This window comes from Globicephala melas, chromosome 3 (genome assembly GCF_963455315.2).
Source record: "Globicephala melas chromosome 3, mGloMel1.2, whole genome shotgun sequence".
NCBI classification, from domain to species: Eukaryota; Metazoa; Chordata; class Mammalia; order Artiodactyla; family Delphinidae; genus Globicephala; species Globicephala melas.
Window position 1 is genome coordinate 146939027 of NC_083316.1, and position 27447 is coordinate 146966473.

Consider the following 27447-nt stretch of genomic DNA (forward strand, 5'->3'; position numbering starts at 1 on the left):
ACCTGGCCCAAAATTAAGGTGGGGAAATCTGTAAGGTAAGTGGACATGTTTTAGTAGGGTGCCTTCCCTGGTCACTGTCTACTTTCTATGCTGCATAAAGATAGGATGAAGGATGCTGACCTAAGGGCCTGGTATTTGTGGCTCACTGATTTTTCTTTTATTAGCCTTGAAGTATCTCCTGCTCTGTAGCAAACCCCCAGGGACCAGACTTTTCCAGGCCAGAGGCAGGGAGCCCAAGAGGGAGAGAGTGGATACATCCCACTTCCCATTTCTGACCCCCTTCTCTTTCTGGTTTGGAGCAGCGAGTATTCATTTTCCTGCTGTCTTGGGGCTCCCTGTGGGTCGCTCTTTCCTCTGAAATCCTGCAGCTCTTGCAGTTGGAACCACATAATGAAGGGGCTGATTATATGCTGGACCGTGGTGTGTCCTGGCTGCTTCGTGGGCAGAAATCTTGCGGCTCCCCCAGACTGCAAACACGACATTCCCTTATGTTGGCTCAGCACTTGATGGCTCCCAAAATGTGTTCGTCTGCATCATGTCATGTCACCCTGAAAGGGCTGGCCCACTTTACAGATGGTGAAACAGAGGTTCTGGGGAAGTGACTAGGACTTGAGCCCCCCAGCATCTCCAGCTCCTCTACCCCAAATCCAGAGGATTTCCTCCTGCACCTTCCCACATGCCTTGACAGTGCTGGGAGGACCCTGACGCCTGGTTGAAAGTATCTGCTGGATAAATGATGTGAGGAAGAGGCTTGGCCGTGGCCACGTGGCCCTGGGTAAGCCCTGAGGTGGCCATGGTTTCTGCCTACAGGGGGCCTCTCTGCTGAAATGGGCAGAGACCCCGAATGGACCAGTGCGGAAGGGACAACGAGGCCCATGGAAACCTCCCGACAGTGCCAAGTTCTCTTTAGGTTTTGAGCAAATCCTAGGAGGTAAAAGCCAAACCAAACCCCCAAAGCATAATACAAAGCCAAGCTACTCAAAAAAGGCAGCACCGAATGCTTTGATATTTGCCCCTTTCATTTTGGAACGACAGGCTAACAGCAAAAACATGACCTGGGGCACAGCAATAGTTCTGCTTCTGAAATACCCCAGAATTGTCTCGTGTTTGGCCAGTATGACAAAGAACCGCAGTTCCAAGAAAACTCTGGTTCTGTTCCGCATGGAATCCTGGCCCTTTGGACAGTTGTGGCTGCTCGATGCAGAGGTAAGAGGAGAGGTGAGGAGGGCAAGTCCTGCTTGCCTGTGTAATAATGAAGGGTCAGACAGATCCAGCTCCTGGTTCTGGCTCTAGCCATGTCCTATCACCTCTGAGCCTCAGTCTGCTCATCTGTAAAATGGAAATAACTAACACCATCCTGGAGGGTTGTGCTATAGAACAAGTGAGCAAGTGGCTGTAAGGTTTCCATCATATACTAGCTGCTTGATAAACATCCAGTTAACCCCCTGGCTCTCTGAACTGTACCAAGTACAATAGGGTGCTGTGGGACTTCCCTGGTGGCACAGTGGTTAAGAATCCGCCTGCCAATGCAGGGGACACAGGTTCGAGCCCTGGTCTCGGAAGATCCCAAATGCCACGGAGCAGCTAAACCCGTGTGCCACAACTACTGAGCCTGCGCTCTAGAGCCCGCGCGCCTAGAGCCTGTGCTCCGCAACAAGAGAAGCCACCGCAGTGAGAAGCCCGCGCACTGCAACAAAGTGGCCCCCGCTCACCGCAACTAGAGAAAGCCCGCGCGCAACAACGAAGACTCAGCACAGCCAAAAATAAATAAATATATAAATATATATATATATTTATTTTAAAAATAGTGTGCTGCTTCCAGGGACGACTTTAGAGTCAGCAAGGTGATTCAGTTCAATCACAACGCCTCGGCTAGAGAGAGTTTGTGTCTTCAACAGAATTTTAAGTGCATAGCACAGTACTGTTGGCCATTGTACAGCAGACCTCTAGAGCTGATTCCTTCTTGCTTGACTGAAACTTCATGCCTGTTGATTAGTAACTCCTCATTTTCCCCTCCCCCCAGTCCCTGGCAACCACCATTTCAGTCTCTGATTCTATGAATTTGACGATTTTAGATAACTCATGTCAGTGGAATCATACAGTATTTGATCTTTCTGTGACTGGCCTATTTCACTTAGCATAATGTCCTTAAGGTTTATCCATGTTGTTGCGTATTGCCGAATTTCTTCTTTTTAAAGGCTGAATAGTATGCTATTGTATGTACAGGCCACATTTAGGTTGATTCTACATCTTGGCTATTGTAAATTGTGCTGCAGTGAACGTGGGAGTGCTAATATCTCTTCCAAATCCTGATTGCAATTCCTTTGGACAAATATCCAGAAATAGGATTGCTTGACTATATGGTAGTTCTATTTTTAATTTTTTGAGGAACCTCCATACTGTGTTTCATAGTGGCTGCATTTTGCATTCCCACAGTGTGAAAGACTTCCAGTTTCTCTATATCCTCACCAACACTTGTTGTCTTGTTTTGGTGTTTTTTTTACATCTTTATTGGAGTATAATTGCTTTCCAACATTGTATTAGTTTCTGCTGTATAACAAAGTGAATCAGTTATATGTATACATATATCCCCATACCCCCTCCCTCCCACCTTCCCTATGCCACCCCTCTAGGTGGTCACAAAGCACCGAGCTGATCTCCCTGTGCTATGTGGCTACTTCCCACTAGCTATCTATTTTACGTTTGGTAGTGTATATATGCCCATGACACTCTCTCACTTCATCCCAGCTTAACCTTCCCCCTCCCCGTGTCCTCAAGTCCATTCTCTACGTCTGAGTTTTTATTCCTATCCTGCCCCTAGGTCCATCAGAACCACTTTTTTTTAGATTCCATATATATGTGTCAGCATACAGTATTTGTTTTTCTCTTTCTGACTTACTTCATGTTATTGTTTTTGATACTAGCCATGCTGACAGATGTGAGGTGATATCATATTGTGGGTTTGGTTTGCATTTCCCTATTGATTCGAGACACTGAGCAACTTTTCATATACCTGTTGGTCATTTGTGTATCTTCTCTGGAGAAAGGTCTATTCAAGCCTTTGGCCCATTTAAAAATTGGGGTATTAGCTTTTTTTGCTATTGAGATGCATAAGTTCCTTACATATTGATATTTTGGGGATTAACCCCTTATCAGATATGTGATTTGCAAATATTTGCTCCCATTTTGTAGTTTGCCTTTTCACTCTATAGATTATTTATTTTGCTGTGCAGAAGCTTTTTAGTTTGATGTATTCCCACTTCTTTATTTTTGTTTTTGTTGCCTATGATTTTCGTGTCATATCCATGAGATCATTGCCAAGAGCCCTGAAATAAATCCATGCATATGGTTAATTGATCCTCAACAAAGGTGCCAAGAATACACGGCGGGGAGAGGACAGCTTCTTCAACAAATGGTGCTGGGAAAACTGGATATCCATATGCAAAAGAATGAAATTGGGCCCTTATCTTATACCATACACAAAAATCAACTCAAAATGGATTAAAGCCTTAAACATAAGACCTGAAACTATAAAATTCCTAGAAGAAAGAACTTCCCCAACTTGCTTCCCGTGAGCGTGACCAGGCTCTGCAGAGCTTCCTCTGGGAGTAAGCAACAGAAGCGGGCTAGATTTAAAGACAGTTTTTGTTGCTGTTGCACCACTGTTTTTATTTTTACTTTTAGGGTATGTGATACCAGTTTCACATTATGGTTGTGATATAAAATTTTCTCTAAAATATATATTTTTAAAGAGGTTAAAAAAGTGAATTAATATAAAGAAAAATATTAATAATAATACAGGTAGTAGAATATGGTAAAAATCTTCAGGGGAGGTCTCAAGGGACTGGAGTCTGGTAAACACTACTGTTTACTGCCTACAGAGTTTACTTTAAAACATTAGCGTTGGCCAAAATGTTTGTTTGGGGTTTTCGTAAGATGTTATGGGAAAACTCAAATGAACTTTTTGGTCAACCCATTACTACAGCACAGTAGAGGGGGTGGGGGAGGGAAGTATTGGGAATTGGGGATTAGCAGATGCAAGCTATTATATATAGGATGGATAAACAACAAGGTCCTACTGTATAGCACAGGGAACTATATGCAATATCCTATGATAAACCATAATGGAAAAGAATATGAAAAAATATATATATATAACTGAGTCACTTTGCTGTACAGCAGAAATTAACACAACATTGTAAATCAACTATACTTCAATAAAAAAAAATAAAAATAAAATACTACAGCATGGGCATACACACTCACACGTTCATAGGTGTGTGTGTGTGTGTGTGTGTGTATGTGTGTGTGTTAGATTTAACCTACACTCTAATAATGGTGAGTTAATATCTGAAGTACCCTCATCGGGAATGAACACTTCAGCAAGTAGGAGACTCTAATCACAAGTTCTCATTTGAGAAAAGGCTACTTTGGGGCTTCAGCTATCTTCACCTCTGACCAACACTATAGCCTCTATTTACTAGCATAACAGGTGTCAGAAATAATTTTCTTCACTGGTGAAATGAGGGGTGGCCCTTGCATGAACAGAACACGGCGAGCCCAGCAATATACATCCTTCTTCATGGTACCCTGGTTCTAGGATTCTGAACCCTCTGTGTTCTACCTCTTCTTGAAGATTTTATTGTCAGACCATGGTTAGGATTAGCTGATCCTGCCACTAGGATACCATTGCATCTGTCTTAAGGAAACTTTCATGCAAAGCGGTGTCAGACAAGACAGCTGGTATTTCACTGAGTTTACAGAACAACTTGAGAGTCTGTTTAGGGAGCTGCTTGATAACAAATGCTTGTATGTGTGGCAGGATTTGGCTGAGTCTCATTTCCTTTTTTTTTTTTTTTTACGGTACGCGGGCCTCTCACTGTTGTGGCCTCTCCCATTGCGGAGCACAGGCTCCGGGCGCGCAGGCTCAGTGGCCGTGGCTCACGGGCCCAGCCGCTCCGCGGCATGTGGGATCCTCCCTGACCGGGGCACGAACCCGCGTCCCCTGCATCGGCAGGCGGACTCTCAACCACTGCGCCACCAGGGAAGCCCGAGTCTCGTTTTCATTGTGTCTTTTGATGAACAGAAGTCCTTAAATTTACTGTAGTCAAATAAATGAATCTTTTTATGCTTGGTACTTTTTGTGTCTTTAGAAGTCCCTCTATACCTAGAGATTATGAAGATATTTCCTATTTTTATCTTCTAAAACCTTTTATAATTACCTCTTACATTTAGGTCTTCAATGTACTTGGAAATGATTCCATGTGTGTGCAAGGCAGGGGTTAGTTATCTTTTTTGTTTTTTCCAATACGGATACCCATTTACGGAGGAATCCTACCTTTCCTCAATGATCTACAAAGCTGCTTTTGTTAGTATCAAAGTGTCGAAATACACATAGGTCTGTTTCTGTGTTCTCTATTTTGTTCCAATAGTTGTCTATCGTTGTGCCAACACCATACTATGTTAAATACTGTAACTTTATGATAGGTCTGGTAGAGCAGAAAGTTTCTTCCTAGCTGGTAGCTAGGTTTGGGGACATCTACAGCCTTCCTCTATCTTTACCTATTGGAAACTACCAATTTCTACCAAGATAAGGCTGACAGTGATAGATCAGATCGGCTTAAGTCAGCTCACAACAATGTCAATAACAGAGACCAAATGTTACATAAAGGTCTATGCAGTCTCTAAAAGACTTCACAGGCCTTGTAACAAAAGGGATGGTTTCATCTCCTTCCAGGAGGGCAGTACCCTTGAAGCTAAGCCCAGGGACTCTGGCCAACTAAAACCCCCAAATAACTGCTCTGCTTCTTATGATGCATTAATAGCAGGGGTGGTAACTTGCATGCGGCTCATGTAACATAAGGTAACATAAGCAGTTTCTTCCCTGTGGTTAATCCAGGTCAATTCATGATCTCTGGACCATTCCAAGCATAGCCAGATACAGGCAGCTGCTGCTGTCCCTTATCCCTCCCAGATTTTATATTTCCTTTTCCAAATCAAATGTCCAGGGGTTCGGGAAGCCCTGGGTGAGAGGAGGGTGTGACTGGAGAGAAGTTGGGTGGGCTGGGGAAGAAGCAGGAGAGCACACTTGGGCTGAGGTTTCTGGGAAGGTACCAGGTGGAACTTGCCAGCTGGCTAAGGTGACCGCAAGGGTTCAAAGTTCTTGCCAGCAGGGCCTGGACAAAGGAATTTTAGGCTCTAGAGGTTTGGAAAAGGACAAAGAGCAAAGATCTGAACTTTCCTCTGAGATCTGGGAGGCAGCAGTGGTGTCTTTGTGCCTGAGTGACGAGCCCCGCCCCTCACCGCCATCCCTTTTTTTTTTTTTTTTTTTTTTTTTGGTGGTACGCGGGCCTCTCACTGTTGTGGCCTCTCCCGTTGCGGAGCACAGGCTCCGGACGTGCAGGCCCAGCGGCCATGGCTCACGGGCCCAGCCGCTCCGTGGCATGTGGGATCTTCCCGGACCGGGGCACGAACCCGTGTCCCCAGCATCGGCAGGCGGGCTCCCAACCACTGCGCCACCAGGGAAGCCCGCCATCCCTTTTTTAAGGGTATCCTTAGGAGAGAGAAGAGCCTGAGTCTAACTGCTTCTAGGAAACACATGCTTAACTATTTTGGCCTCTTGAATTTGTACTTTCATAGAGAGGCCGTAAGTGGTATGCGAGTGCCAAGTCCTAAAAGGGTTGGGTTCATCTCTCAAAGTCTCGAATACTATTATTGTGAGTAACCTTGTTGGGCCTCCATTTCCTCATCAACACAAAGGGAAAAAGAACACGTCCTCCATGTTATCGGAGGGATGAAATGTGGTCATGTCTGGTAAAGAGAAGATGCTCAATCAGGAGTGATCTTCTGCCCTTCCATGACATTTCCTGCCAAGAGAGGGGCGTCTATCCCCACACTTTCCCCCTTCAAACTTTTTCTACAGACTTACTGAAGTATAATTTATGCACCATAAAATCCACCCATTAGAAGTACACAATTCAATGATTCAAATTCAAATTATAGAGTTGGGCAACCATCACCACATTCCAGTTTTAGAACTTTTCCATCACCTCAAAAATGTCCCCAACCTCATTTGCAGTCCATCTCCATTTCCACTGCCCCAAGGCCCAGGAAACCACTGACCTGCTTTCTCTAGATTTGCCTTTTCTGCACATTTCACGTAAATGGAATCATACAACATATAGTCTTTTGCATCTGGCATCATGTTTCTGAGATTCATTCATCTTGCAGCCTTAATCAGTATTTCACTGTTGAACAATATTCTATCATATGCCTGTTCCACATTTTCTTTATCTATTCTCCAGATGCTAGACATATGGATTGCTTCCAATTTGGGGCTATTTCGAATTAATGCCGCCATGAACAATTGCATCCAATTCTTTGTGTGGACAGTTTTCACTTCTTGTGAGTATGCACCTGAGAGTAATCGTATGATACATTTCACTTTTGAAGAAACTGCCATACTGTCTTCCCAAAGTGGTTTCCATCATATGTCTCCAGCAGAATGAAGAGCTCCGCTTTCTCTCACATCCCCACCCCTTGTGTGTCTTGTTGATTACAGCCATTCTGGAGGCTGCGTAGGCATCTCAGCAATATCTTTCATTGCCCTGATGATTAATGATGTTGAACAACTTTTTGTGTGCTTATTAAGCATTGTGTGTCTTCATGGGTGAAGTTTCTATTCAATCTTTTGTCTATTTTTATTTTTTTAATTATTATTATTTTTTGCAGTACGCGGGTCTCTCACTGCTGTGGCCTCTCCCGTTGCGGAGCACAGGCTCCGGACGCGCAGGCTCAGAGGCCACGGCTCACGGGCCCAGCCGCTCCGCGGCATGTGGGATCTTCCCGGACCGGGGCATGAACCCGTGTCCCCTGCATCGGCAGGCGGACTCTCAACCACTGCGCCACCAGGGAAGCCCTCTTTTGTCTATTTTTAAACTGGGGTTGTCTTTCTATTTTTGAGTTGTAAGAGTTGTTTATATAGTCTCAACACAAGTCCTTTCTCAGATATATGACTTACAAATATTTTCTCCTAATCTGTGGCATGTCTTCATTTTCTTCATGACATCTTTTGAAGCACAGAAATGTGTAAGCTTATTGAAGTCGAACATATCAATTTTTCTCTTTTGGTGTTATATCTAAGACTCTTTGCCTAAACCAAGGTCATGAAGATTCTTTTATGTTTTCTTCTAGAAGTTTTATAGTTTTAGCTTTTATATTTAGGTCTATGATCTATTTTGAGTTGAGCTGATTTTTTATGCATGGTGTGAGGTCACAGTCCAATTTTAAAAATTTATTCTTTATTTTTTGGCATATGGACATCCCATGATCCCATCATTTGTTAAAAAGACTACCCTTTCCCATTGAATTTCTTGGCACCTTTGTTGAAAATCAGTTGAGTATAAATCTGAAGAGTTTACTTCTAGACTCTCAGTTCTCTTCCAGTGGTCCATCTGCCTATCCTTACACCAGTACCACAGTCTTTTCTTTCTCCCCCCAATAAATAAATAAATAATTTACTTATTTATTTTTGTCTGTGTCAGGTCTTCATTGCTGTGCACGGGCTTTCTCTAGTTGCAGTGAGGGGGGATACTCTTTGTTGCGGTGCACGGGCTTCTTATTGCGGTGGCTTCTCTTGCGCGGAGCAGGGGCTCTAGGTGCGCAGGCTTCAGTAGTTGTGGCACGTGGGCTCAGCAGTTGTGGCTCGCAGGCTCAGTAGTTGTGGCACGTGCGTTTAGTTGCTCTGCGGCATGTGGGATCTTCCCGACCAGGAATCTAACCCATGTCCCCTGCATTGGCAGGTGGATTCTTTTTTTTTTTTAAAGAAGATGTTGGGGGTAGGAGTTTATTAATTAATTTATTTATTTTTGCTGTGTTGGGTCTTCGTTTCTGTGCGAGGGTTTTCTCTAGTTGTGGCAAGCGGGGGCCACTCTTCATCGCGGTGCGCGGGCCTCTCACTATCGCGGCCTCTCTTGTTGCGGAGCACAGGCTCCAGACGCGCAGGCTCAGTAGTTGTGGCTCACGGGCCTAGTTGCTCCGCGGCATGTGGGATCCTCCCAGACCAGGGCTCGAACCCGTGTCCCCTGCATTAGCAGGCAGATTCTCAACCACTGCGCCACCAGGGAAGCCCCTGGCAGGTGGATTCTTAACCACTGCACCACCAGGGAAGTGCTACACCAGTACTACAGTCTTGATTACTGTAGCTTCAGAAGAAGTTTGGAAAATGGGTAGTACAATTTTGTTCTCTAATTTTGTTCTTTTTCCAAATTGTTTTGGCTATTCTGAGCCCATACACTTTAGGATCAGCTCGTTCATTTCTACGAAAAAGCCTACTAAGATTTTGGCAGAGATTGCATTGACTCTGTGTCAGCTGGGGGTGAATTGCCAATTTAACACTATTGAGTCTCCTAATCCATGAGTATGGAATGTCCCTCCATTCATTTAGAGTTTCTTTAACGTCCCTCAACCATGTTTTGTAGTTTCAGTGTATAAACTTTGTACTTCTTTTATTAAATTTATTCCTAATTATTTTATTCTTTTTGATGCTATTGTGAGTGGAATTATTTTCTTAATTTCATTTTTGGGTTGTTCCCTACTAGTAGATAGAAATACAATTGATTTTTTAATATTTGTCTTGAATCCTGTAATCTCACGAAGCTCATTTATAAGTTCTAGCAGGTTTTTTTGTGGACTCCTCATGCTTTTCTACAGTAGAGTCAGGTCATCTGTGAATCAAGGCAGTCCCTTCTAATCTGTGTGCCTTTTATTCCTTTTTCTTGCCTGCTTACACCAGCTAGAATCTCCAGTAAAATGTAGATCAGAGGTGGAGAGAGCAAATATACTTTGCTTTTGCTCCTGATCTTAGGGGGAGAAAGCATTCACTGCTCCATTGTTAAGGCATTTTTTCTATTCCTACCCTTCTCCAATCAAACTGCTAGTGATTTTAAGTTAGAGGAATAAATACTAAAGAGTAGGGAAGCTAAACAAAAGAAAAATATGCCTCTTTCTTGATCTCAGCCTCAAATCAAACAAAACATAACCAAAAGGCAGGGAGGCCCCTTGTGGTTGAGAACATTTAAGGGATTGGAAGCCAGCTGCACTGTCCAACAGGGGTTGGCCGAATAACTTCTAGAACATTCATGCACAATGGAATACTATGCAACCATTAAAAGCAGGTTCAAGAAGTTTTTTTTAATAGCATGGGGAAATTCTTTTAATATGAGAGAAAAGAGAAAGAGCAACAAAAATAACACATATGGGATGATCTCAATACCATAAAGAAATGCATGCAGAGAGAAAGGAGAGAAAGGAAATATGTAAAAACCTTCATAATTGTTGCCTCTGAGTTGAAGGATCATGGGTGATTGGTTTTTCTAATTTCTTTATATTTTTTTCACCCATACAGATCTTTCACAATGGGCATCCTGTAATCAGAAAAGGAAAAGAAAAAAACAAACAAACAAAAAAACCCCAAAACTACCCACGGGGAAGACACGAGACACAGGGAAGTGTTGGCATTTCTCAGACTTACCTTACAGTATTCATCGATTGGTATCAAGCGTTTGACGGCCACGTCCCGAATGTGGCTCCGTCGGAAGAGAATTTTGCCTGCAGGAGATGAGAGCGCATACAGCGTTGTAAGGGAGCATTGACAAGCTCTCAGCAACCTGGGAGAATGAGGATGTGGCCGCCTCTGGTAGGCCTGAGTGGTACCTAAATTCCTGGCTGCCGGACATCCACAGGGCCTGGATGACCCCATGCTTGGTCCTCCAAAGCCCTCCCTGTTCACAGCTCTAGTGCAAGGGCTTGAGGGAGTGGGGCTCAGTGGGTAAGTTTTGGTGAGATAAGGGAGGCTGAAATCAAACCAAGGAAGGAAGACCTGATGATCGGAGGTCCCCTGTCCAACCTTAAGATTATCAGATGCGGTGAGCAGTTCAGCGAACACTCAGATATGCCCTCACCCAACAGCTCAGTCCCCCTCCCTCCTATTTCTTTGTATACCTTCTGCTCTAGTCTGATGTTTTCCCAATACTCCATGCTCTCTCCTAATTCTGTGCCTTTCCCTCTGCCTGGAATACCTTCCCCACCCACTACCCCTGCTGGGAAACTCTTACACACTTCAAATGGGTTAAGAGTTCCTATCTCTTTCAGAACAGACTTGCGGTTGCCAAGGGTGGGGGGGGGGCGGTAAATATTGGGAGTTTAGGATTAGCAGAGGCAAACTAGTATATATAGGATGGATAAACAATAGGGTCCTATTATATAGCACAGGGAACTACATTCGATATCCTGTGATAAACCATAACGGAAAAGAATATGAAAAAGAATATATATATGTAGAACTGAATCACTTTGCTGTACAGCAGAAATTAACACAACATTGTAAATCAACTATACTTCAATAAAATTAAAAAAAAAACAAAAAGAGTTCCTGTCTCTGATTGTACACATCACATTGTCGATTTACATGTCTTCTTCCTTCCTACTAGTCATGGGGCTCCGCCCAAATAGGGACTGACTCGGCTTTAGTCAACTTTTTGCCCCGCCACGTGGCACTCACGTCTGATCAATGCATGAAGGTGGATTCCACCTGCCAGGACGACAAATCCCTTCAATTCCTTCGCCAATAAGTGTTTGTAACAGAGGGCTCCAAGCCCTCCTACCACACCGAATACTAACAGCCCATTCACTACTTGCTGGGTGACATCTGAGCCCTGGGGTGTGGTACCAGAACCTCCAGTGTGACGTATGGGCAGAGGACATGGGTCACAGGCAAAGACAAGTATATAAATGATGCCACTGAGGGTCTCAGGAAATATCCAAGATGCTGAAACATTATGGGTGAGGTTTGTTTCAAGCAAATCAGCGGGTTCCCGAGAGTCTTAAAGGAGGTCCTCTCATGGGGAGATGGTGGCCAAGCTCGTGCACTGAGGATCCAGACAGCATGGCCACACCATTCTGGATCTGTCACAGAGGCAGGGGCTGGAAAATCAGAAATAAGACATCAAGGAGCGACAGAGGTGGGGGATGGAGACAAGCCCCCCTGCCACGCTCATGCGGGGCGACCAGGAGGTCTCTAGGGGTCAAAAAGGAATGCACAGGGAGACCACAGCTCTCCAGACTGCAGAGCATGGAGACCTACTAAGAACTTCACCTACTTCTGGTCCAAGGAGGTAGGTCCTGGAGAAGAATTTGGGTTACGAGGCTGGCAGGGTGAGGAGAGGTTAACCACTCATCTGAGATGGTGCTGGTGAGACTGCTGTCTCCATGGGTCAACCTTGGGTGAGCAGGGACAAGACGGTAGGAAAGGCCCATAAAGAGTTTTCATCATAGGACAGAATCGAAAGGGATGATGGGAAACAGCCTATTGACTTTTAAAGATTTGCAATGCAAGGTGGTCAGGGAGATTTGTACCCAAAAAGACCATATGGTTAAGATCACATTTAAAATAATCTGATAACGTGCTCTTGGGCAAAAAGGCACAATCAGGAAATGAAGTAGATATGGTCAACCTAATAGAAATCCTTTTTTTGTTCATTTCCATTTAATTAAAAAAGAACCCACAATGAGATGAAATACATATTCCTTATATTCCTTAATAACAAGGATCTCCTTTCTTTATAATGGTGATGGGTTTAATTCTGATGAGTGAGTCAAATTTCTGATACACCACACTTGTCAGAAGAGAAAAAAATCTAGAATAAAATGCTTCACAGGGTTCATAGTGCTTGTCTCCGAGGGTAGAAGACAAAGCCCTTTTGTGTTCTTCTTTATACTTTCTGCAAAGTGCCTACTATAAATATTGATTGCTTTGGGAATCAGAAAATGTTCATGTCATTTAAAACGAAAAAAGCAAATTATGCAGCGAAGTGGGAAGGAGTTTACAACCTGGCCTCCCTAGAGCCGATGATATTCCCTCATTCACTCCCTAGGTGCAGGCTCTGTTGTGAGCCCTCTGTGCACAGGCCCTGGGGGCCTGCCTTCCTGGCACTAGTGCTTTCCAACAGGGAGGGCCCCTGCTGACATTCTGGGTGGGGCAGTCCTTCCCTGGGTGGGAGTAATAATCACCACCCTCATGGGTGGGACCACTTGAAGATGAGAATTCCTAGGAGAATCCTGAACCTTCAGGAAAAATAAGAAGTGTGTGCCTGTGAAGAGAAATCCTACATAGCAAACGCTTCCTGCCCTCTAATCTGTTTCTCAAAATGGGAGAAGGGGTGCCTACCAACAACATTTTGGTACCTACCAAAAACATTTTGGTCCCACTTTGGTATAATTTCCCCTTCTATAAAATCAGAAGAAGGGTGGAGAGAGGGGTCTACAGGTCTCTTACTGAGAAGGCTGTGACCTGACTCGAAAAATTTACAAAGGGCATGGTGCTAGCACCGCCCTGGCACAGGGCAACCTCAGAGCCACCACGGCCCAAGAGAATTTGCCCGAGGCCCGGCCTGCAGGGGCTGGGAGAGGACCAAGAACTCAGGCATGGGAATAAAGACACAGACCTACTAGAGAATGGACTTGAGGATATGGGGAGGGGGAAGGGTAAGCTGGGACAAAGTGAGAGTGGCATGGACATATATACACTACCAAACGTAAAATAGATAGCTAGTGGGAAGCAGCCGCATAGCACAGGGAGATCAGCCTGGTGGTTTGTGATCACCTAGAGGGGTGGGATAGGGAGGGTGGGAGGGAGGGAGACGCAAGAGGGAAGAGATATGGGAGCATATGTATATGTATAACTGATTCACTTTGTTATAAAGCAGAAACTAACACACCATTGTAAAGCAATTATACTCCAATAAAGATGTTAAAAAACAAACAAAAAAAGAACTCAGGCGCCTTCAACGTCTCCTGGGGGTGTGGCACAATAATGTCACTCCTCTTCCTGTGTGGCCTCAGTGAGTCTCTGGGCACATGTCAGGTGCCCTGCCAGCAGTGGGGACAGGAAGTCCCCTCGGCAGGAGTAGCACGTGCCGGGGAGGCCACAGGCTCCACAGGGTCAGTGAGGCCCCAAGCCAATCCCAGGGGGTCTATTCCTTCCTGTGCTGCCTTGGGAAATGCATTTACCTGGCAGAGCCTCAGTCTCCTCATCTGTAAAATGGGAGAGCAGCCCCTATCTCTTAGTCGTCATCTCCGTGATACACCAGTACAGGGCTTGGCCCTCCCTAGGTGCTTAAAAAAGGGTAATTACTTTGTTTAAAAAATAGGTTACATGATACTGCCTTATATTCTACAAGGAAGAGCACCTCTCCTGTCCTCAACCCCTAACTTGGTTTCTTAAGACCTGCCTCTGACAGGCTAATTCATCATTTATCCACAGCACAGCGGAGTGGAGTTACCGCTCAGGCCCTGGGCTGTGGGGCAGAACAGAGCGGCCAGCGTCCCCCTGGCCGGTGCCTCCAGGTGAAATGCGGATCTGCTGCTTGCCGTGAAGCTTCTGTGTGAGTCACGGAGAAGGAGGGCTAGCGAGCCCGCACCCAGCCCTCCCCTCAGGCCAGCCTTCCTGGAATGGGAAGGGTGATCAGAGGAGAGAACAGCCTTTGGTGGGAACGAGCAGGCTTTTGTTTTCCATAGTGGAGGAAGGCCAAACTGTAATTCTTATTTTTCAAGCCGCATCCTTTGCCAAGTTGGCTTCCCCAGCTCTTGCTGGGATGGAAAATTGCACAGGGCTGCTCTCCCCGCACCCGCCCCCCTCCCGGCCTTTGTGCTAACATGAAACTCGCTTTTGTTCTGCTGACGTGGCAGTCTTGGCAGAAAACTGACCCCTAGGAGAGGGGACGTTTCTCCCACCCGTCCCTGCCCTTGGTCTCAGCCTCAAGGAAAAGCTAAGAGGTGGGCTGGGAAGGGATGCTCCAGGGGTCTTAGGGCCCAACGGGGCCTCTCCAAGCTACAAGTGGGTGTCCTGAGCAGGGACAACGCAGCCAAGTCCCTGAGAACAGCATTTTCATGAATTCGTGGGTGGAAAAGGATTACGTAACCACGAAAGCTTTCAGGGGCTGGGGAGAGGGTCGGCTCAAGTTCTTCCCTGTCCTGGGAAGTTTTTCCACAGCTGGTTTTGCCTTTCACCAGCAAAGAGTTATAACTCACTGCTTTCCTTTTTTTTCTTGAAGAAAAATATACATTTAGAGCCCATTTCAACTTAAATCTCCAGATTGATCATTTAAGTAGGACTCCAAGACATGAAAGGCCCCAAAATTCCAAAGGAATGTCCCAGGACCCTGTTTCTGCCTTTACTGAGAACCTTCCATGTGCCAGGGAGAGAAGCTTGTGAAGCAGGGGGTCACTGTCCCATGTTACACATGAGAAACTGAGGCTCAAAGGTGGGGGGGAGATGTCGTATGCTGGAGGTCACAGGACTGGGCCTGTTGAACTCCAAAGCACATGCTTCAGGTGCTGAGATGTGGCTACTGCAGCTGGCATACCGGCTTTCCTCCAATAAGGAAAAAAATTCCAGTGTTCTCTCCCCGTGGAAGAACTAAAAACATGAGGTTTTTTTAGGCCAATGATCTTCCGGTAAATGGGGGCCTGGCAAATACATCTACCCTGTCTCTAAACTCAGTCAGTGATGACACGATGTGCTGATTGCAGAATCCTGCAGTGGGGGAGGGGAGAATGGGCCCCTGGGTGATCCATCTCAGTGCCTGCCCCCTTGTCTGCATTACGAAAAAGATTTAAAGGGCTGGCCAGCTCTAAATGTTTGTAATTTAGGGTGATTGCCAATTTGCCGATTACCTGTACATAAAGATACTAGGAAGTGCTTAATTGCTGCTAGTTACATACCAGGCACTTACCTAATCCTCCTAACAACTCTATCATTTAAGAACAACTATGATCTCCAATGTGCAAATGTAGAAATGAAACTCCATGTGCTTAAGTAATTTACCCAAGGGAACAGAGTAGATGATTAGGGGCACTGGGATTTGAACCTGGGCTGTCTGACTTTGGGCATGAATTCTGAGCCTGCCATACCTGTGACTGAATCCCAGCTCTGCCATTTATGCAAGTGATGATAATTTCTTGGAGCCTCAATTTCCTCATCTGTGAAATGGGCATAGTAATGGCTGCCCTTCAGGATTGTTCTAAGGATTAAACAAGCTAATGAATGTAAAGCACTTAGCCCAGTGACTGGCCCACAACAGAGATCTAATAAATGGTAGCTATTATTAGTTGAAGCTATAACATTGGTTTGGGTAACCCAGTTTTTTGAGTTGAAGCCTTGACATTATTCCTTTGGTAAGAATTTTTTTTGGGGGGAAGGGGACACTGAATGTCTTGAGAGCAGGGACCAGCCATGGTTGCATTAACTCCTCCACAGTGCCTGACACTCAGAAGGTGCTTGGCCCACTCAGGCAGGTATGCAGGCAGGCAGAATTTCTTAAATGGCCCCCCAAAGATGTCCCACCTTAATCTCAGAGCCTGTGAATACAATGGAATCTCACTCCATGTTATATGATATACCTCAGTTCATTTCAAGAGAGGGAGATTATCCTGGATTAGCCAAGTGGGTACAAGGTAATCACATGAGCCTTTAAAAGCAGACAGCTTTCTCCAGCTGGTGGCAGGAGGGGAAGTCAGAGATTCCAAGCACGGGAGAGAGATTCAGTGCCCTGTTGCCAGATTGAAGATGGATGAGGAATACAGGTAGCCTCTGGAAGCTGAGGGGGTTCCCAACAGACAGCCAGGAAGGAAACAGGTATCTGGGTTCTAGAGCTGCAATGAGCTGAATTCTGTCCACAGCCTGAATGAGGTTGGAAGTAGACTCTTCCCCAGAACCTCCAGGTAAGTGCCCAGTCCAGCCAAGATCTTGACTTTGGTCTTTTAAGACCCTAAACAGAGAACCCAGCTGAGCCTGCCTGGACTTCCGATCAACAGAGCTGTGAGATAGTAAATGGGTATCCTTTTAAGCTGCTAACTGGGTGGTAATTTGTTATGCAGGACAGAAAACAAATACAGGGGGTGGGGGGTGGCTGGGATGAACTGGGAGATTGGGATTGACAAATATGCACTAATATGTATAAACTAGATAACTAATAATCTGCTGTATAGCACAGGGAACTCCACTTTGTTGTATGGTAGAAACTAACACAACATTGTAAAACAACTATACCCCAATTAAAAAGAAAGAAAGAAAGAAAACAAATACAGTAGCCATTATAATAGATGCCACTCACTACACAAACTGTATGACCTTGAATTATTCTCATTTTAGAGATGGGAGAAACCGAGGATCCCAGAAGTGAAGTGTCTTGCCTAAGGTCAAGCAGCTGGTAAATAGCATAGCATCTAACTCCAAAGCCCATATCCTTAGGCACTGATTTCAACAAATGACTAAGGTCTGGTCACTGGGACAATGCCTCAAGGAGGAGGAGGGGAGAGATCTGAGAGCTGTGTTGGGAGCCCAGAGGCCCCATCTGAGAGCATGTGTCTCACTTACCTGGAAGAAAGGGAATGATCCGCTGTTTGGGGTCCTTCTGTCCTCCTTCCATGGGAAATTTGTCCAACATCTGCATCTAAATGGGGAGAATAACCAAAAAACCTGATAAATGCATCTCTGACATTTTAAAGGAATTATGTGAACTGTGTGATTCGATATCTAAAAGTTCACTTTGTTCAGCTTTCCAAACTAATGGGGAAGGCAGTGTCAACTGGACCTAGGATATCCATGCAAACAATCCTCTAGGTCCACAGCTGCCAGACTAGTGAAGGCTCAGAGCTGGGAGAGACCATTCTCAGTTCCCCCGGGCGCTCCAGCCACAGGACCTGAAGCATGAACAACAGCCCCAGAGCCCCCAGAATTCCACAGACGGCAGGTCATCCTGTTTCCTAAGAACTGCCAGGCTGTGTTCAGGAACAAACTATGGAGACTCAATTAATCATCACCTGCGAGATCATGACACGCCCCTGCCTCACTAAGAATTCCCCAGGCTGGCTCAGCTCCATGCCTGGCTCTGTGTCAGGCACATGGGGTGCAGCGATGAAAAGATTCAGTGTCTAGAGAGAGACTGAAAAGTAGAATGGTCATTGCAGGGTGGTGTAGGAAGCATCTAGAGAGGTAGGTGCAGGCTTGCTGTGAGGCTAGAGGAAGCACAGGGATGGGGCACCCAAAACGAAAACCTTTCATGTTTTCTGATAATGTTAAATGCCTCTCTGACATTTTAAGGAATAAATGTGAAGTATCTGACTGGATATACAAAGCCACCAGGATCTGCTACTTGCGGTCGGGGGAAGTGACATACCTCGGGCCTCATCCTTAGTTGGCCATAATGATACCAACTGCCAACATGGCTTTACAGATTAAAGCTGGGCTGTGTGGTCATAAATGCTGTCACCAGATTTCTGGTTCTTCTCCTGAGCGCTTGGTAGATTTGTACATCCCCACCCCCTTGAAGTGGGACGTGGCCAATTAACTGTGAGCAGGAGAGACGTGGCTCACTTTGGGGTGGAAGACTTAGGACTGGTGCTTGTTTCACCACTCTTCATTTCCATCTGCCACGTGATGGCCATGCTCCAGAGTGTTGCTTCTCTGCCAGCAAGGGTCCAGAGCCCCCAACAACCTCTGATGGACATGTAGCCCTAGTGAGAAATAAACCCTGTGTACAGTGAGGCTAGTTGTCATAGCAGCATATCGTAACCCATCCTGATTAGTATATGGGCCCAGGATTCAAGCAGAAGAAAAGGGAGTCCTGAGCCTCCTGAAGTGATGGCTGAATGTGGCCCATCATTTTACCTCAAGGAGAAAGTCACTCTGGCACTCAAGATGTGTCCCTCTGGATGTGGAGAAAAGGGAACCCTTGTGCACTGTTGGTGGGAAAGTAAATTGATGCAGCCACTATGGAGAACAGTATGGAGGTTCCTCAAGAATCTAAAAATAGAACTACCATATGATCCAGCAATCCCACTCCTGGGTATATACTGAAGAAGATACGTGCACCCCAACGTTCATAGCAGCACTATTTACAATAGCGAAGACATGGAAGCAACCTAAATGCCCATCAATAGACAACTGGATTAAGAAGCAACAAAAACAAATTCACGAGAGGAAAAAAAACAAAGATGTGGGGTGTGTGTGTGTGTGTGTGTGTGTGTGTACACATAGACATATACACACACACATACATACATACAATGGAATATTAGCCATAAAGAATGAAATTCTGCCATCTGCAGCAACACGGATGCACCTAGAGAATATTATGCTTAGTGAAATAAGTCATAGAAAGACAAATACTATACGGTATCACTTATATGTGGAATCTAAAAAATAATACAAATGAATGTTTATGCAAAACAGAAACAGACTCACAGACATAGAAAACAAACTTGTAGCTACCAAAGGCGAAAGGGAAGGCAGGAGGGACAAATCAGGGGTATAGGATTAACAGATAGTAACTACTATGTATAAAATAGATAAGTAATGAGGATATATTGTACAGCACAGGGAATTATAGCCATTACCTTGTAATAACCTATAGTGGAGTACAATCTACAAAAATACTGAATCACTATGTTATACACCTAAAACTAACATAACATTGTAAATCAGCTATACTTCAATTAAAAAAAAAAGATGTATCCCTCTGATAGCATAAAAGCAGCTTCGAATAGCCTGGAGAAGTAAGCACAGCTATAGTGTAGGGGGAGGGAGGAGAGACCTGAAGTGGGAGAGAAGAGAAACAAGTTCACATGCCAAGCACAGGTTAGATTCTTTAGACATATCCTCTCACGAAATCTGCAGAATACCCCATTCAAGGTGGACATTATTATCCAGGGAACTGAAGTCCAGAGGAGTGAAGAAATCTGCCATGGGCCTGCAGCCAGCAAGGGGCAGGGCCAGAGACAGAAGCCCACAGCTTCTCTGCCATTGCCTCACCCGCCTCTGAGATGCTACTAAGGCAATTAAAAAGGATTGCTCCCCAGCGCTCAGGAAACAGGGCCATTTATCCAGGCTGGAGCTCCCTGCCTCCTTAGCACTGTTTTATGTGACACCCCTGCGTAGGAGGGTCAGACTCAGCTTGGCTGGCAACCCTAAAGGGCTGCCCATGAGGCTGTGGTTTTATTTGTGATTTCCAACTGGCCCCTATTCTGTGCTGTGCGGTGATGGGAAAATGCTTGGTTCAACATCATTCAGCAGCTGGTGAGGCCACAGTGGGCCTTGCTGGAAAGGGAGGCTTCCCTTTTTGAATCCAGGAGCTTTTCAATGCTGGCACATAGTAGGCACTCAATAAAAACTGGCTAGACCAATGAACGCATCTGAGTGAAATTTGGGAGTGGGGGCAGCTTCAGATGTTTGCTGAGTACCTCCGATTAATAATATTCACATTACTAATATTAAATAATAATTAGTAACCACTACTAACTGGTTTGACTGTTTACAGTTAATCCTTTTCAGACGTATGATTTTATCTGTCCTTCATAATAATCCTGTGAAAGCAATGGACAACCCCCATGTCACAGATGGAGAAACTGGGGAGCAGGACACAATGAACTGTTTGAGGTCACACAGCTAAGTGGTGGTCCAGCCAGTTCAGGTATCTTAATCTAAATCCCATTCTTTTCCCCTGAGATCACTCTCTTAGGCAGCTTCGGAGTGTCACATGAACATGAAAAATCAGCCTGAGACCAGGTAAGTTTCATATTCCATGCACAGGCAAACAGCGTGCTTCTTTTTTAAAGGCAGGGTGATTAATCAATCTTAGCTGCAGCATCTTTTTAGAGATTTATAGGTTTGACCTAACACTATCTTTTTTTTTCCTTCTCAATTTTATTTGTGAAGACAGTGTTGGAACACCATTCAGGGGAACTATTTTTTTTTAAAGGTAATCTGTCCACTGTACCCCACTTATATGCGCTCTCCCAGGTTCCTGCTTAGCCCCTATCTGAATGTGCACACACTGGCTTAAGAAGCCCTGCCCAGCACTGTATTTCCCTGTGGTCTTCACAGCTCTGTCTTAGAGAGTTACTCTCCCACCCTGTGTCCTCAGTTGCTTCTATCCAAAGAAGTGGAGCTCAAAGAGCTGAAGTGTCTCCCCAAGTGTTATTAAATTTGAGGCAGCGGACCTGGGTTTAATGTTGCAAACTCTAACCACAGACATTATCCCTGGGGACCAGACAGCCCTGGGGTTTAATCCTAATGATTCCTCAGGCCAGCTGTGTGTCCTTGGCGAGAGACCTCGCCTGATGAGTCTGATTCACTACCTGCAGAATGACAGACACAGTCTGCCGGGCAGGGGGGTTGTGTAAATGATGTTGTATGTGAACTGTTAAGTGGGGATGCACTGGGTGCTCAACAAGAAATGCCCCCTCCTTGCACTCTGCCTGCAATGAATGTTATTCTGAGAATTATTTGGGAAAAATGTTCATTATTTACTGAGACTGTGTGTGTGTTTTTGTGTTGAGTACACATAACATAAAATCGATCATTTCAACTATTTTAAGTGTATAATTTAGTGGCATTAAGTACACTGTTGTGCAACCATCACCACCCTCCATCTCCAGAACCTCTACATCATCCCACACTGAAACTCTATATCCATTAAACACTAACTCCCCATTCCTCTCCTCCAGCCCTTGGCAACCACCATCCTACTTTCTATCTCTATAAATCTGACTATGCTTGGCACTGCATATAAGTATCTGTCCTTCGTGTATGGCTTCTTTCACTCAGAATAATGTCTTCAAGGTTCATCCGTTTCATAATATGTGCTGGAATTTCCTTCCTTTTTAAGGCTGAATAATATTCCACAACGAGGCTGTGTTTTAAGGTTGGTAAAATTCCTCCGACTACCCAGGTCTCCTCAGTGGCCAGAGCTGGGCTTTCCAATAGAACTTTCTACGATGATGGAGATGTTCTATATCTCTGCTGTCCCTTATGGCAGCCACCAGCCCTTGGAGGGCTAGCTACTGAGCACTTGAAATGTGGCTCCCGCGACTGAGAAGCTGACGTTTTAATTTTATTTAATTTTAATTAACTTAAATTTACATTGAAATAGCCTCAGGTGACTAGTGGCACAGGGCTGGACTCATTCTCCTCTTTTAGCCGTATCTAGCTTTATTTCATTTTATCCTCCCGTCAACGGTAACTGCAATCTGTATGACTACTATTCGCGAGGACAGGTGATCAGAGGCCTGCGAGCTGTTTTGTTTTTGGTCTTAGTGTGTCTGGGTTCACAGGCCACAGGCTGCTTCTATCCAGGGAACTGTCACACTTGGCACTCACAGGCTTTGAAACAGACATGGGTGGCATTCCAGACCCTCTGTAGGGACCCCCCAGACCCGGGATGTCTGCAGCGGCAGGACCACAGGCATGCCGGGCAAAGTCCAACTGCAGATGGTATCCTTGGAAACTGGAAAGTCCACACCCCTCCCCCCAGATAATAAAAGGAAGTTGGGCTGAGGGTGCAGGGGACTGAAAATTGAGGAGGAAAGTGAGTCAGTCTTGGGGGGTAGGAAGGGAGGGGGAGCCACGTCAAGCTGCCACATCACAAGGGGAACGAGAGAACACTCCATCAGCAGTTTTTAAGACACAGCTTGTGGTGGAGGGAGAGGAGACAGGCTGTCCAAGGAAAATACCGTGGAGGCTGGCGTGGAGGTCCACACGTGGTTTGTGTTAGCGGCAGACTGGACTTGGGAGGGGTTTACTCCCTCACTATGACAAAGGCCTCGCGTCCCAGAAGAGCAAGAGCACGCAGTGCAGAAGGGCCGGGGTGACCATCGTGGGCAGCTGCAGGCTGGCGGGGAGTCGCATGGTTCTCAGAGCAGGACGCTACAACATAGCTGGGCCTGCTCTACAGCATGTGGTTGGCTGTCTTTGGGGACTCTGTCCCCTCGATGAGCTGCTTTGTCTAAATGTCGGCATGCCCCTGGACATGCCCCTTGGAGCCTGCCGCCCCTCCTTGTCCGTCCACTTCTTTCCTCCTTGCTGTCCCTCCCAGTCAGGGCAGCATGTTCTCAGCCCGACCCCCTTACTAGGCTGCCCTGTGTCCTGCCCCGCCCCCCTCACTGGTACGTGGTAGGCACTTGGGATATATTTATGCAAAGAATGAATGAATCAATGGATGAACAAATGAATGAAAAAGTGGTTAACTGGTTTGGTCAGCCATTGTCTAGGAGAGGAGAAATTATGTTCCAGGTGGCGGCAACAGAACCTGCATTGGACCTTAGACGCAATTGACCAACACACCTTGCCTCTTTCTGTTTTCCAAATTAAGAATTGCAGTTGGTCCCTCCATATCCTTGGGTTCCATATCTGCAGATTCAACCAATGGCAGATCGAAAATATTCGGGGGGGGGGAACTTCCAGAAAGTTCCAAAAAAGCAAAACTTGATTCTACCATGGCTGGCAACAATTTACATAGCATTTACCTTGTATTTACATAGCATTTACATCGTATTAGGTATTATAAGTAATCTAGAGATGATTTAAAGTATACGGGAGGATGATATAAGCAAATGCTAGGCCATTTAACACGAGGGACCTGAGCATCGTCAGATTTTGGTATCTGTTGGGCGAGGGGCATGAAGGGAGTGGTGCTGGAGCCAATTCCCCCAGGGATACCAAGGGATGACTGTGCTGTATGAAGAAAAGGCAGCTACCGTATTTTCTCAGCTCTATACCATCAATATGGCAACGGCTTTTCAGATGGAAGGGAACAAATATTCCATTAAGCATATAAAACATGTGGGAGGCACACCCCAATTTCAGAAGACAATGTCTGGGGAAAGAGTGTGTCTCAGGGTTCAGCAAAGGCAGTATCTGGGTATAGATGGTTGGTGGAATCCTAGGCCAGGTGTTGACTAGGAGCTCGCTGGGATGTCTTCCCAGCTGGGCAAGGCCCGCCTAGGGAGCGAGAACCTCAGCCCTGCCCCTCCTACACCTGCTCCCAGAAAAGACGGGAGAAAAACACTCCCTTCCCCTTGGCTTCTGCGGTGGAGCCTGGGGGCTTCTGGGCAGACAGTCCCCAAAGCTCATTAAGTGCATCTGGGGCTACAAAACTCTCAGAAGGGGGACAGGTCAGTTCTATCTCAACAGAAACTGGAAACAAACGATGTTTGCTGTGTGACCTGGGACAGCCTCTCCCGTCTCCGGTTCCCTTCTCTGGGGAAAAACAAAGGCACGGATCAAGATGCCGCCTCCGGCTTGCCTTCAGCTCTGTGATGTGCTGCATTTGGGAAACGGATCCCCCGGAAAGCCCCCGTGCCTGGAAGCAGTCCCCTAAGCATGGCGTGTTCCTGCTTCCAGGACACATGTCATTGGTGCTTCTCTCGAGAACTCCCTGCCGGGCAGGGTGAGCCAGCTGGCTCTGTGCATCCCCCTGGCGCCACCCCCGCTGTCGGAATTCTGCAAGATGCCCAGCTCACAGTCCTGCTCTCTCACACTTCTGCACCTTTGCACACATGGTTTCCTCTGTGTGGGATGCCCTCCCCCATCCTGTCAGTGGGGCAACTCCTTACTCATTATCAAGACCCTGCTCAGATGTCACCTCCTCCAGGAAGCAAGCCCTGCCTGAGTTCCCTGGCTGGCACAGAGGACACTCTTTGAACACTTGCAAACATTTCACTGTGCCCTCTGTGAGGGAAGACCTGGCTCCAGGGATGACCATGACCCTTGGCCTGGGGGATGCAATGAACTAGTGGGAAAACTCAGAGGGCAAAGGTCACGTGGCACAGGGTAAAGTGTACCCGTCACACATCCGAGGCGTGTCTGTGCAGGGCTCGTGCTCTGCTCAGAGCAGTCCTCTGCAGGATAGACTATGCCTGCATCTCACAGGGAGGTACCGAACGGGCCTTCAGAGGACAGAACTCTAAGAGCAGACAGATTCGAAGGCAATCCTGGACCTTCGGGAGGCAGGAGCACAGGCTTCAGACTCAACCACACCTGGGCCTGAGTCCAGCCATGCTCCTCTTTAGGCACGTGACTCTGCCTCTCTGAGCTTCCCTTCCCCCATCTGTGACGTGGACACAACACTGACTTCAGGCCTCTAAGTGAGGACTACATGAGATGGCGTATATATGGACATCTAGTGCCTTGTAGTAAACAGTTGCCGATATTGTTATGACGTCACTCAACCAACCACATTTCCGCTAGGCGCTGCCCTCAGCTCTCCAGGCATTCCTGTCCCCACCCAGTGCCCTGTTCGGAGGCCAGCTCCCTCTGTTACACTCTGATAGACTCTCCAGAGTGTGCCCAGATGAGGGCAGAAAGAGAGGTTCAGAGAGGCTGAGGGCCCTGCCCAAGGCCACACAGCCAGTCAGACAGAGGGCTGGGACCTGACACCAGGTCTTCCCACTCCAAGCCCAGGGCTCTACCGCCTGCGCCCTCACGTGAGTGAGACACGTTGCCAGAGCGCCCTCACGTGAGTGAGACACGTTGCCAGATGTTAACCAGTAGTGGTAGGCATGACTATCAGAGTCCAGCTTTCCTAAGACAAGGGAGTTGGGAAATCATATCAGAAGGTGATCTGTCAGAAAGGGGACTTTCTTGCTGGTTGACTGTGAGTTTCTTTTCCCATGTAGGAGCCTGAGTCATGCTCCTTTCTTCTACCCCAGCGGCCTCTCTGCAGACTGTTTCCTCTGCCTGAGTGTCCTGCCCCCACCAGAGGGGACATTTACTTTTTTGTCATCTACAGGTTATTTTCCCTTCTTTGGCAGCAGGTCTCTGATCTCCTCTGGGGAATCTTCTACTCCTCTATTAGTCAGCATGGATTGATGCTGATTCTACTCCAGTTCCTGGGCTGGCCCTGACTGGCCTGGCCATTACCCAAGAGGAACCAATGAGACTTGTGCTGAAACCGTTGGGGTGTTCTCTTTTTCCCTGAAGTCACTGAGCTGACCGCTGGATACAGCTGGGAGCTGCGGCTGCCACCATACCAGACAACACCCTGCCTGGACACAGAGGAGACCAAGAAGTGGAGAAAGGCAGGTCCTGGTTCACCCTGTGGCACCTAGATCCAGTCATACCTGAAGCCAAGTACCCTTAGTCTTCTCAGTTCCATTTAGCTAATCAATGTAATTTTTGAATAATCCATATGGACTGGGTTTCTGTCATCTGCAACTAAAACACTTCTGACTAAAACAAGGTCTCATGGCCAGGAAGTGGCAGCATTTGGATAAAAGCCCAGCATCTTAACCACTCTATTAAACTGGCATCACCGCCTGCTCTAATCTTCATGCCAATTCCTAGCAGCAACCCACGCCTATCAATAATCCCAACAGCTGACACTAGCTCAGGGCTCGACAGCCCAGAAACTGCTCTCACACACATCATCACTTTTTTACAAAAAGAAATTGAGATATACTTCACATACCATAAAATGCACCCTTTTAAAGTGTTCAATGCAGTGGGTTTTAGAATATTCCCAAGGTTGTGCAACCATGACCACTATCTAATTCCAGAACATTTTCATCACCCTAAAAAGACACCCAGTTCCCATTAACAGTCTCTCCTCCTTTCTCCCTCCCCCCAGCTCCCGGCAACCACTAATCTGCTTTCTGTCTCAATGGATTTGCCTCTTCCGGACACACATCATCACTTTTAACTCCAAAGGAGCCTCGTGAAGTAGCCACTGGTAAGAGCAGAGTGACCAAGACTGTGGACCCCGGTATTGCCTGCCCAGCTTCAAAGCCGAGTTCTAATGCTCATCGGCTGTGTGACCTCGGGCAAATGACTTAACCTTTCTGAGCCTGGGTTTCTTCATCTGTATCAGTTGATAGGCTTGACATGAGGATTAAATGAGTCACTACATCCTGATGCTGAGCAGGCAGTACCTCAGGAATGCCGGCTGTTTCCCTAGCATCAGCCCCATGCTACTGATGAAGAAATCACCATCAGGCACAGAGGGGTTAAGGGGTGTGCCCGTGGCCACACAGAACAGGTGGCTGGGCCCCAAGTCTCCTGACTGAGTCGCCTGCTGTTTCCATTACGCCACACTGGCCGAGCTGCTCCTCCACGAAAGCTTGACCCTCCCCATGCTCTCGGCCAAGTTACTGCTGCAAAAGCCCAGGCTACTCGCCAGACAGGGAGGGAGGAATCATGAAACCATCCAACTTCAGGGTGTCGCAGCCCCATGCGGGCCGGCCTCCTTGCCTGGTCCTTGGGATCAGCCCCTTCTTCCAGCTTCCCTCTCTCAGGTGCGGGGCTCGGGGGCAGGGCAGGCCATTTCCAGGACAGCAGGACCCTCTGGAATTCCAGGACTCTCCCACTCCAGTTGCCCATCTGGGACTCTTTAAAGCTGGCTTAAGCCCCGTCTTTAGAAGACTTTGTTACGGGAGGAGACTCTAAGGCAGCTATTTATGTTGCAGCAAACCTCCAATTCTTACTAATTATGCTGGGGTTGGAGGGGAGGAAACCTCACTTTTAAGTTCTGGTAGAAATAAGAAAGTTGAGTTTGAACAGGAGAGTGGAGGGAATGCAGGCTTCAGACCAGGATGCCTTGTGATCCAACCCTGGCT

The 27447-nt window shown here is 46.5% G+C and overlaps 1 protein-coding gene across 5 annotated transcripts in view; it reads right to left on the reverse strand.

Moving 5' to 3' along the window:
* Nucleotides 1-27447, reverse strand: part of SH3PXD2B (SH3 and PX domains 2B) — a 111874-nt gene that overhangs the window by 48701 nt on the left and 35726 nt on the right. For all 5 annotated transcript variants that reach the window (XM_060296606.1, XM_060296607.1, XM_060296605.1 and 2 more), the window contains exons 3-4: nucleotides 17435-17510; nucleotides 10532-10608 (exon numbers count right to left, since the gene is read on the reverse strand). In XM_060296606.1, coding sequence (XP_060152589.1) covers nucleotides 10532-10608; nucleotides 17435-17510 — 153 coding nt within the window. The remainder of the gene's footprint in view (nucleotides 1-10531; nucleotides 10609-17434; nucleotides 17511-27447) is intronic.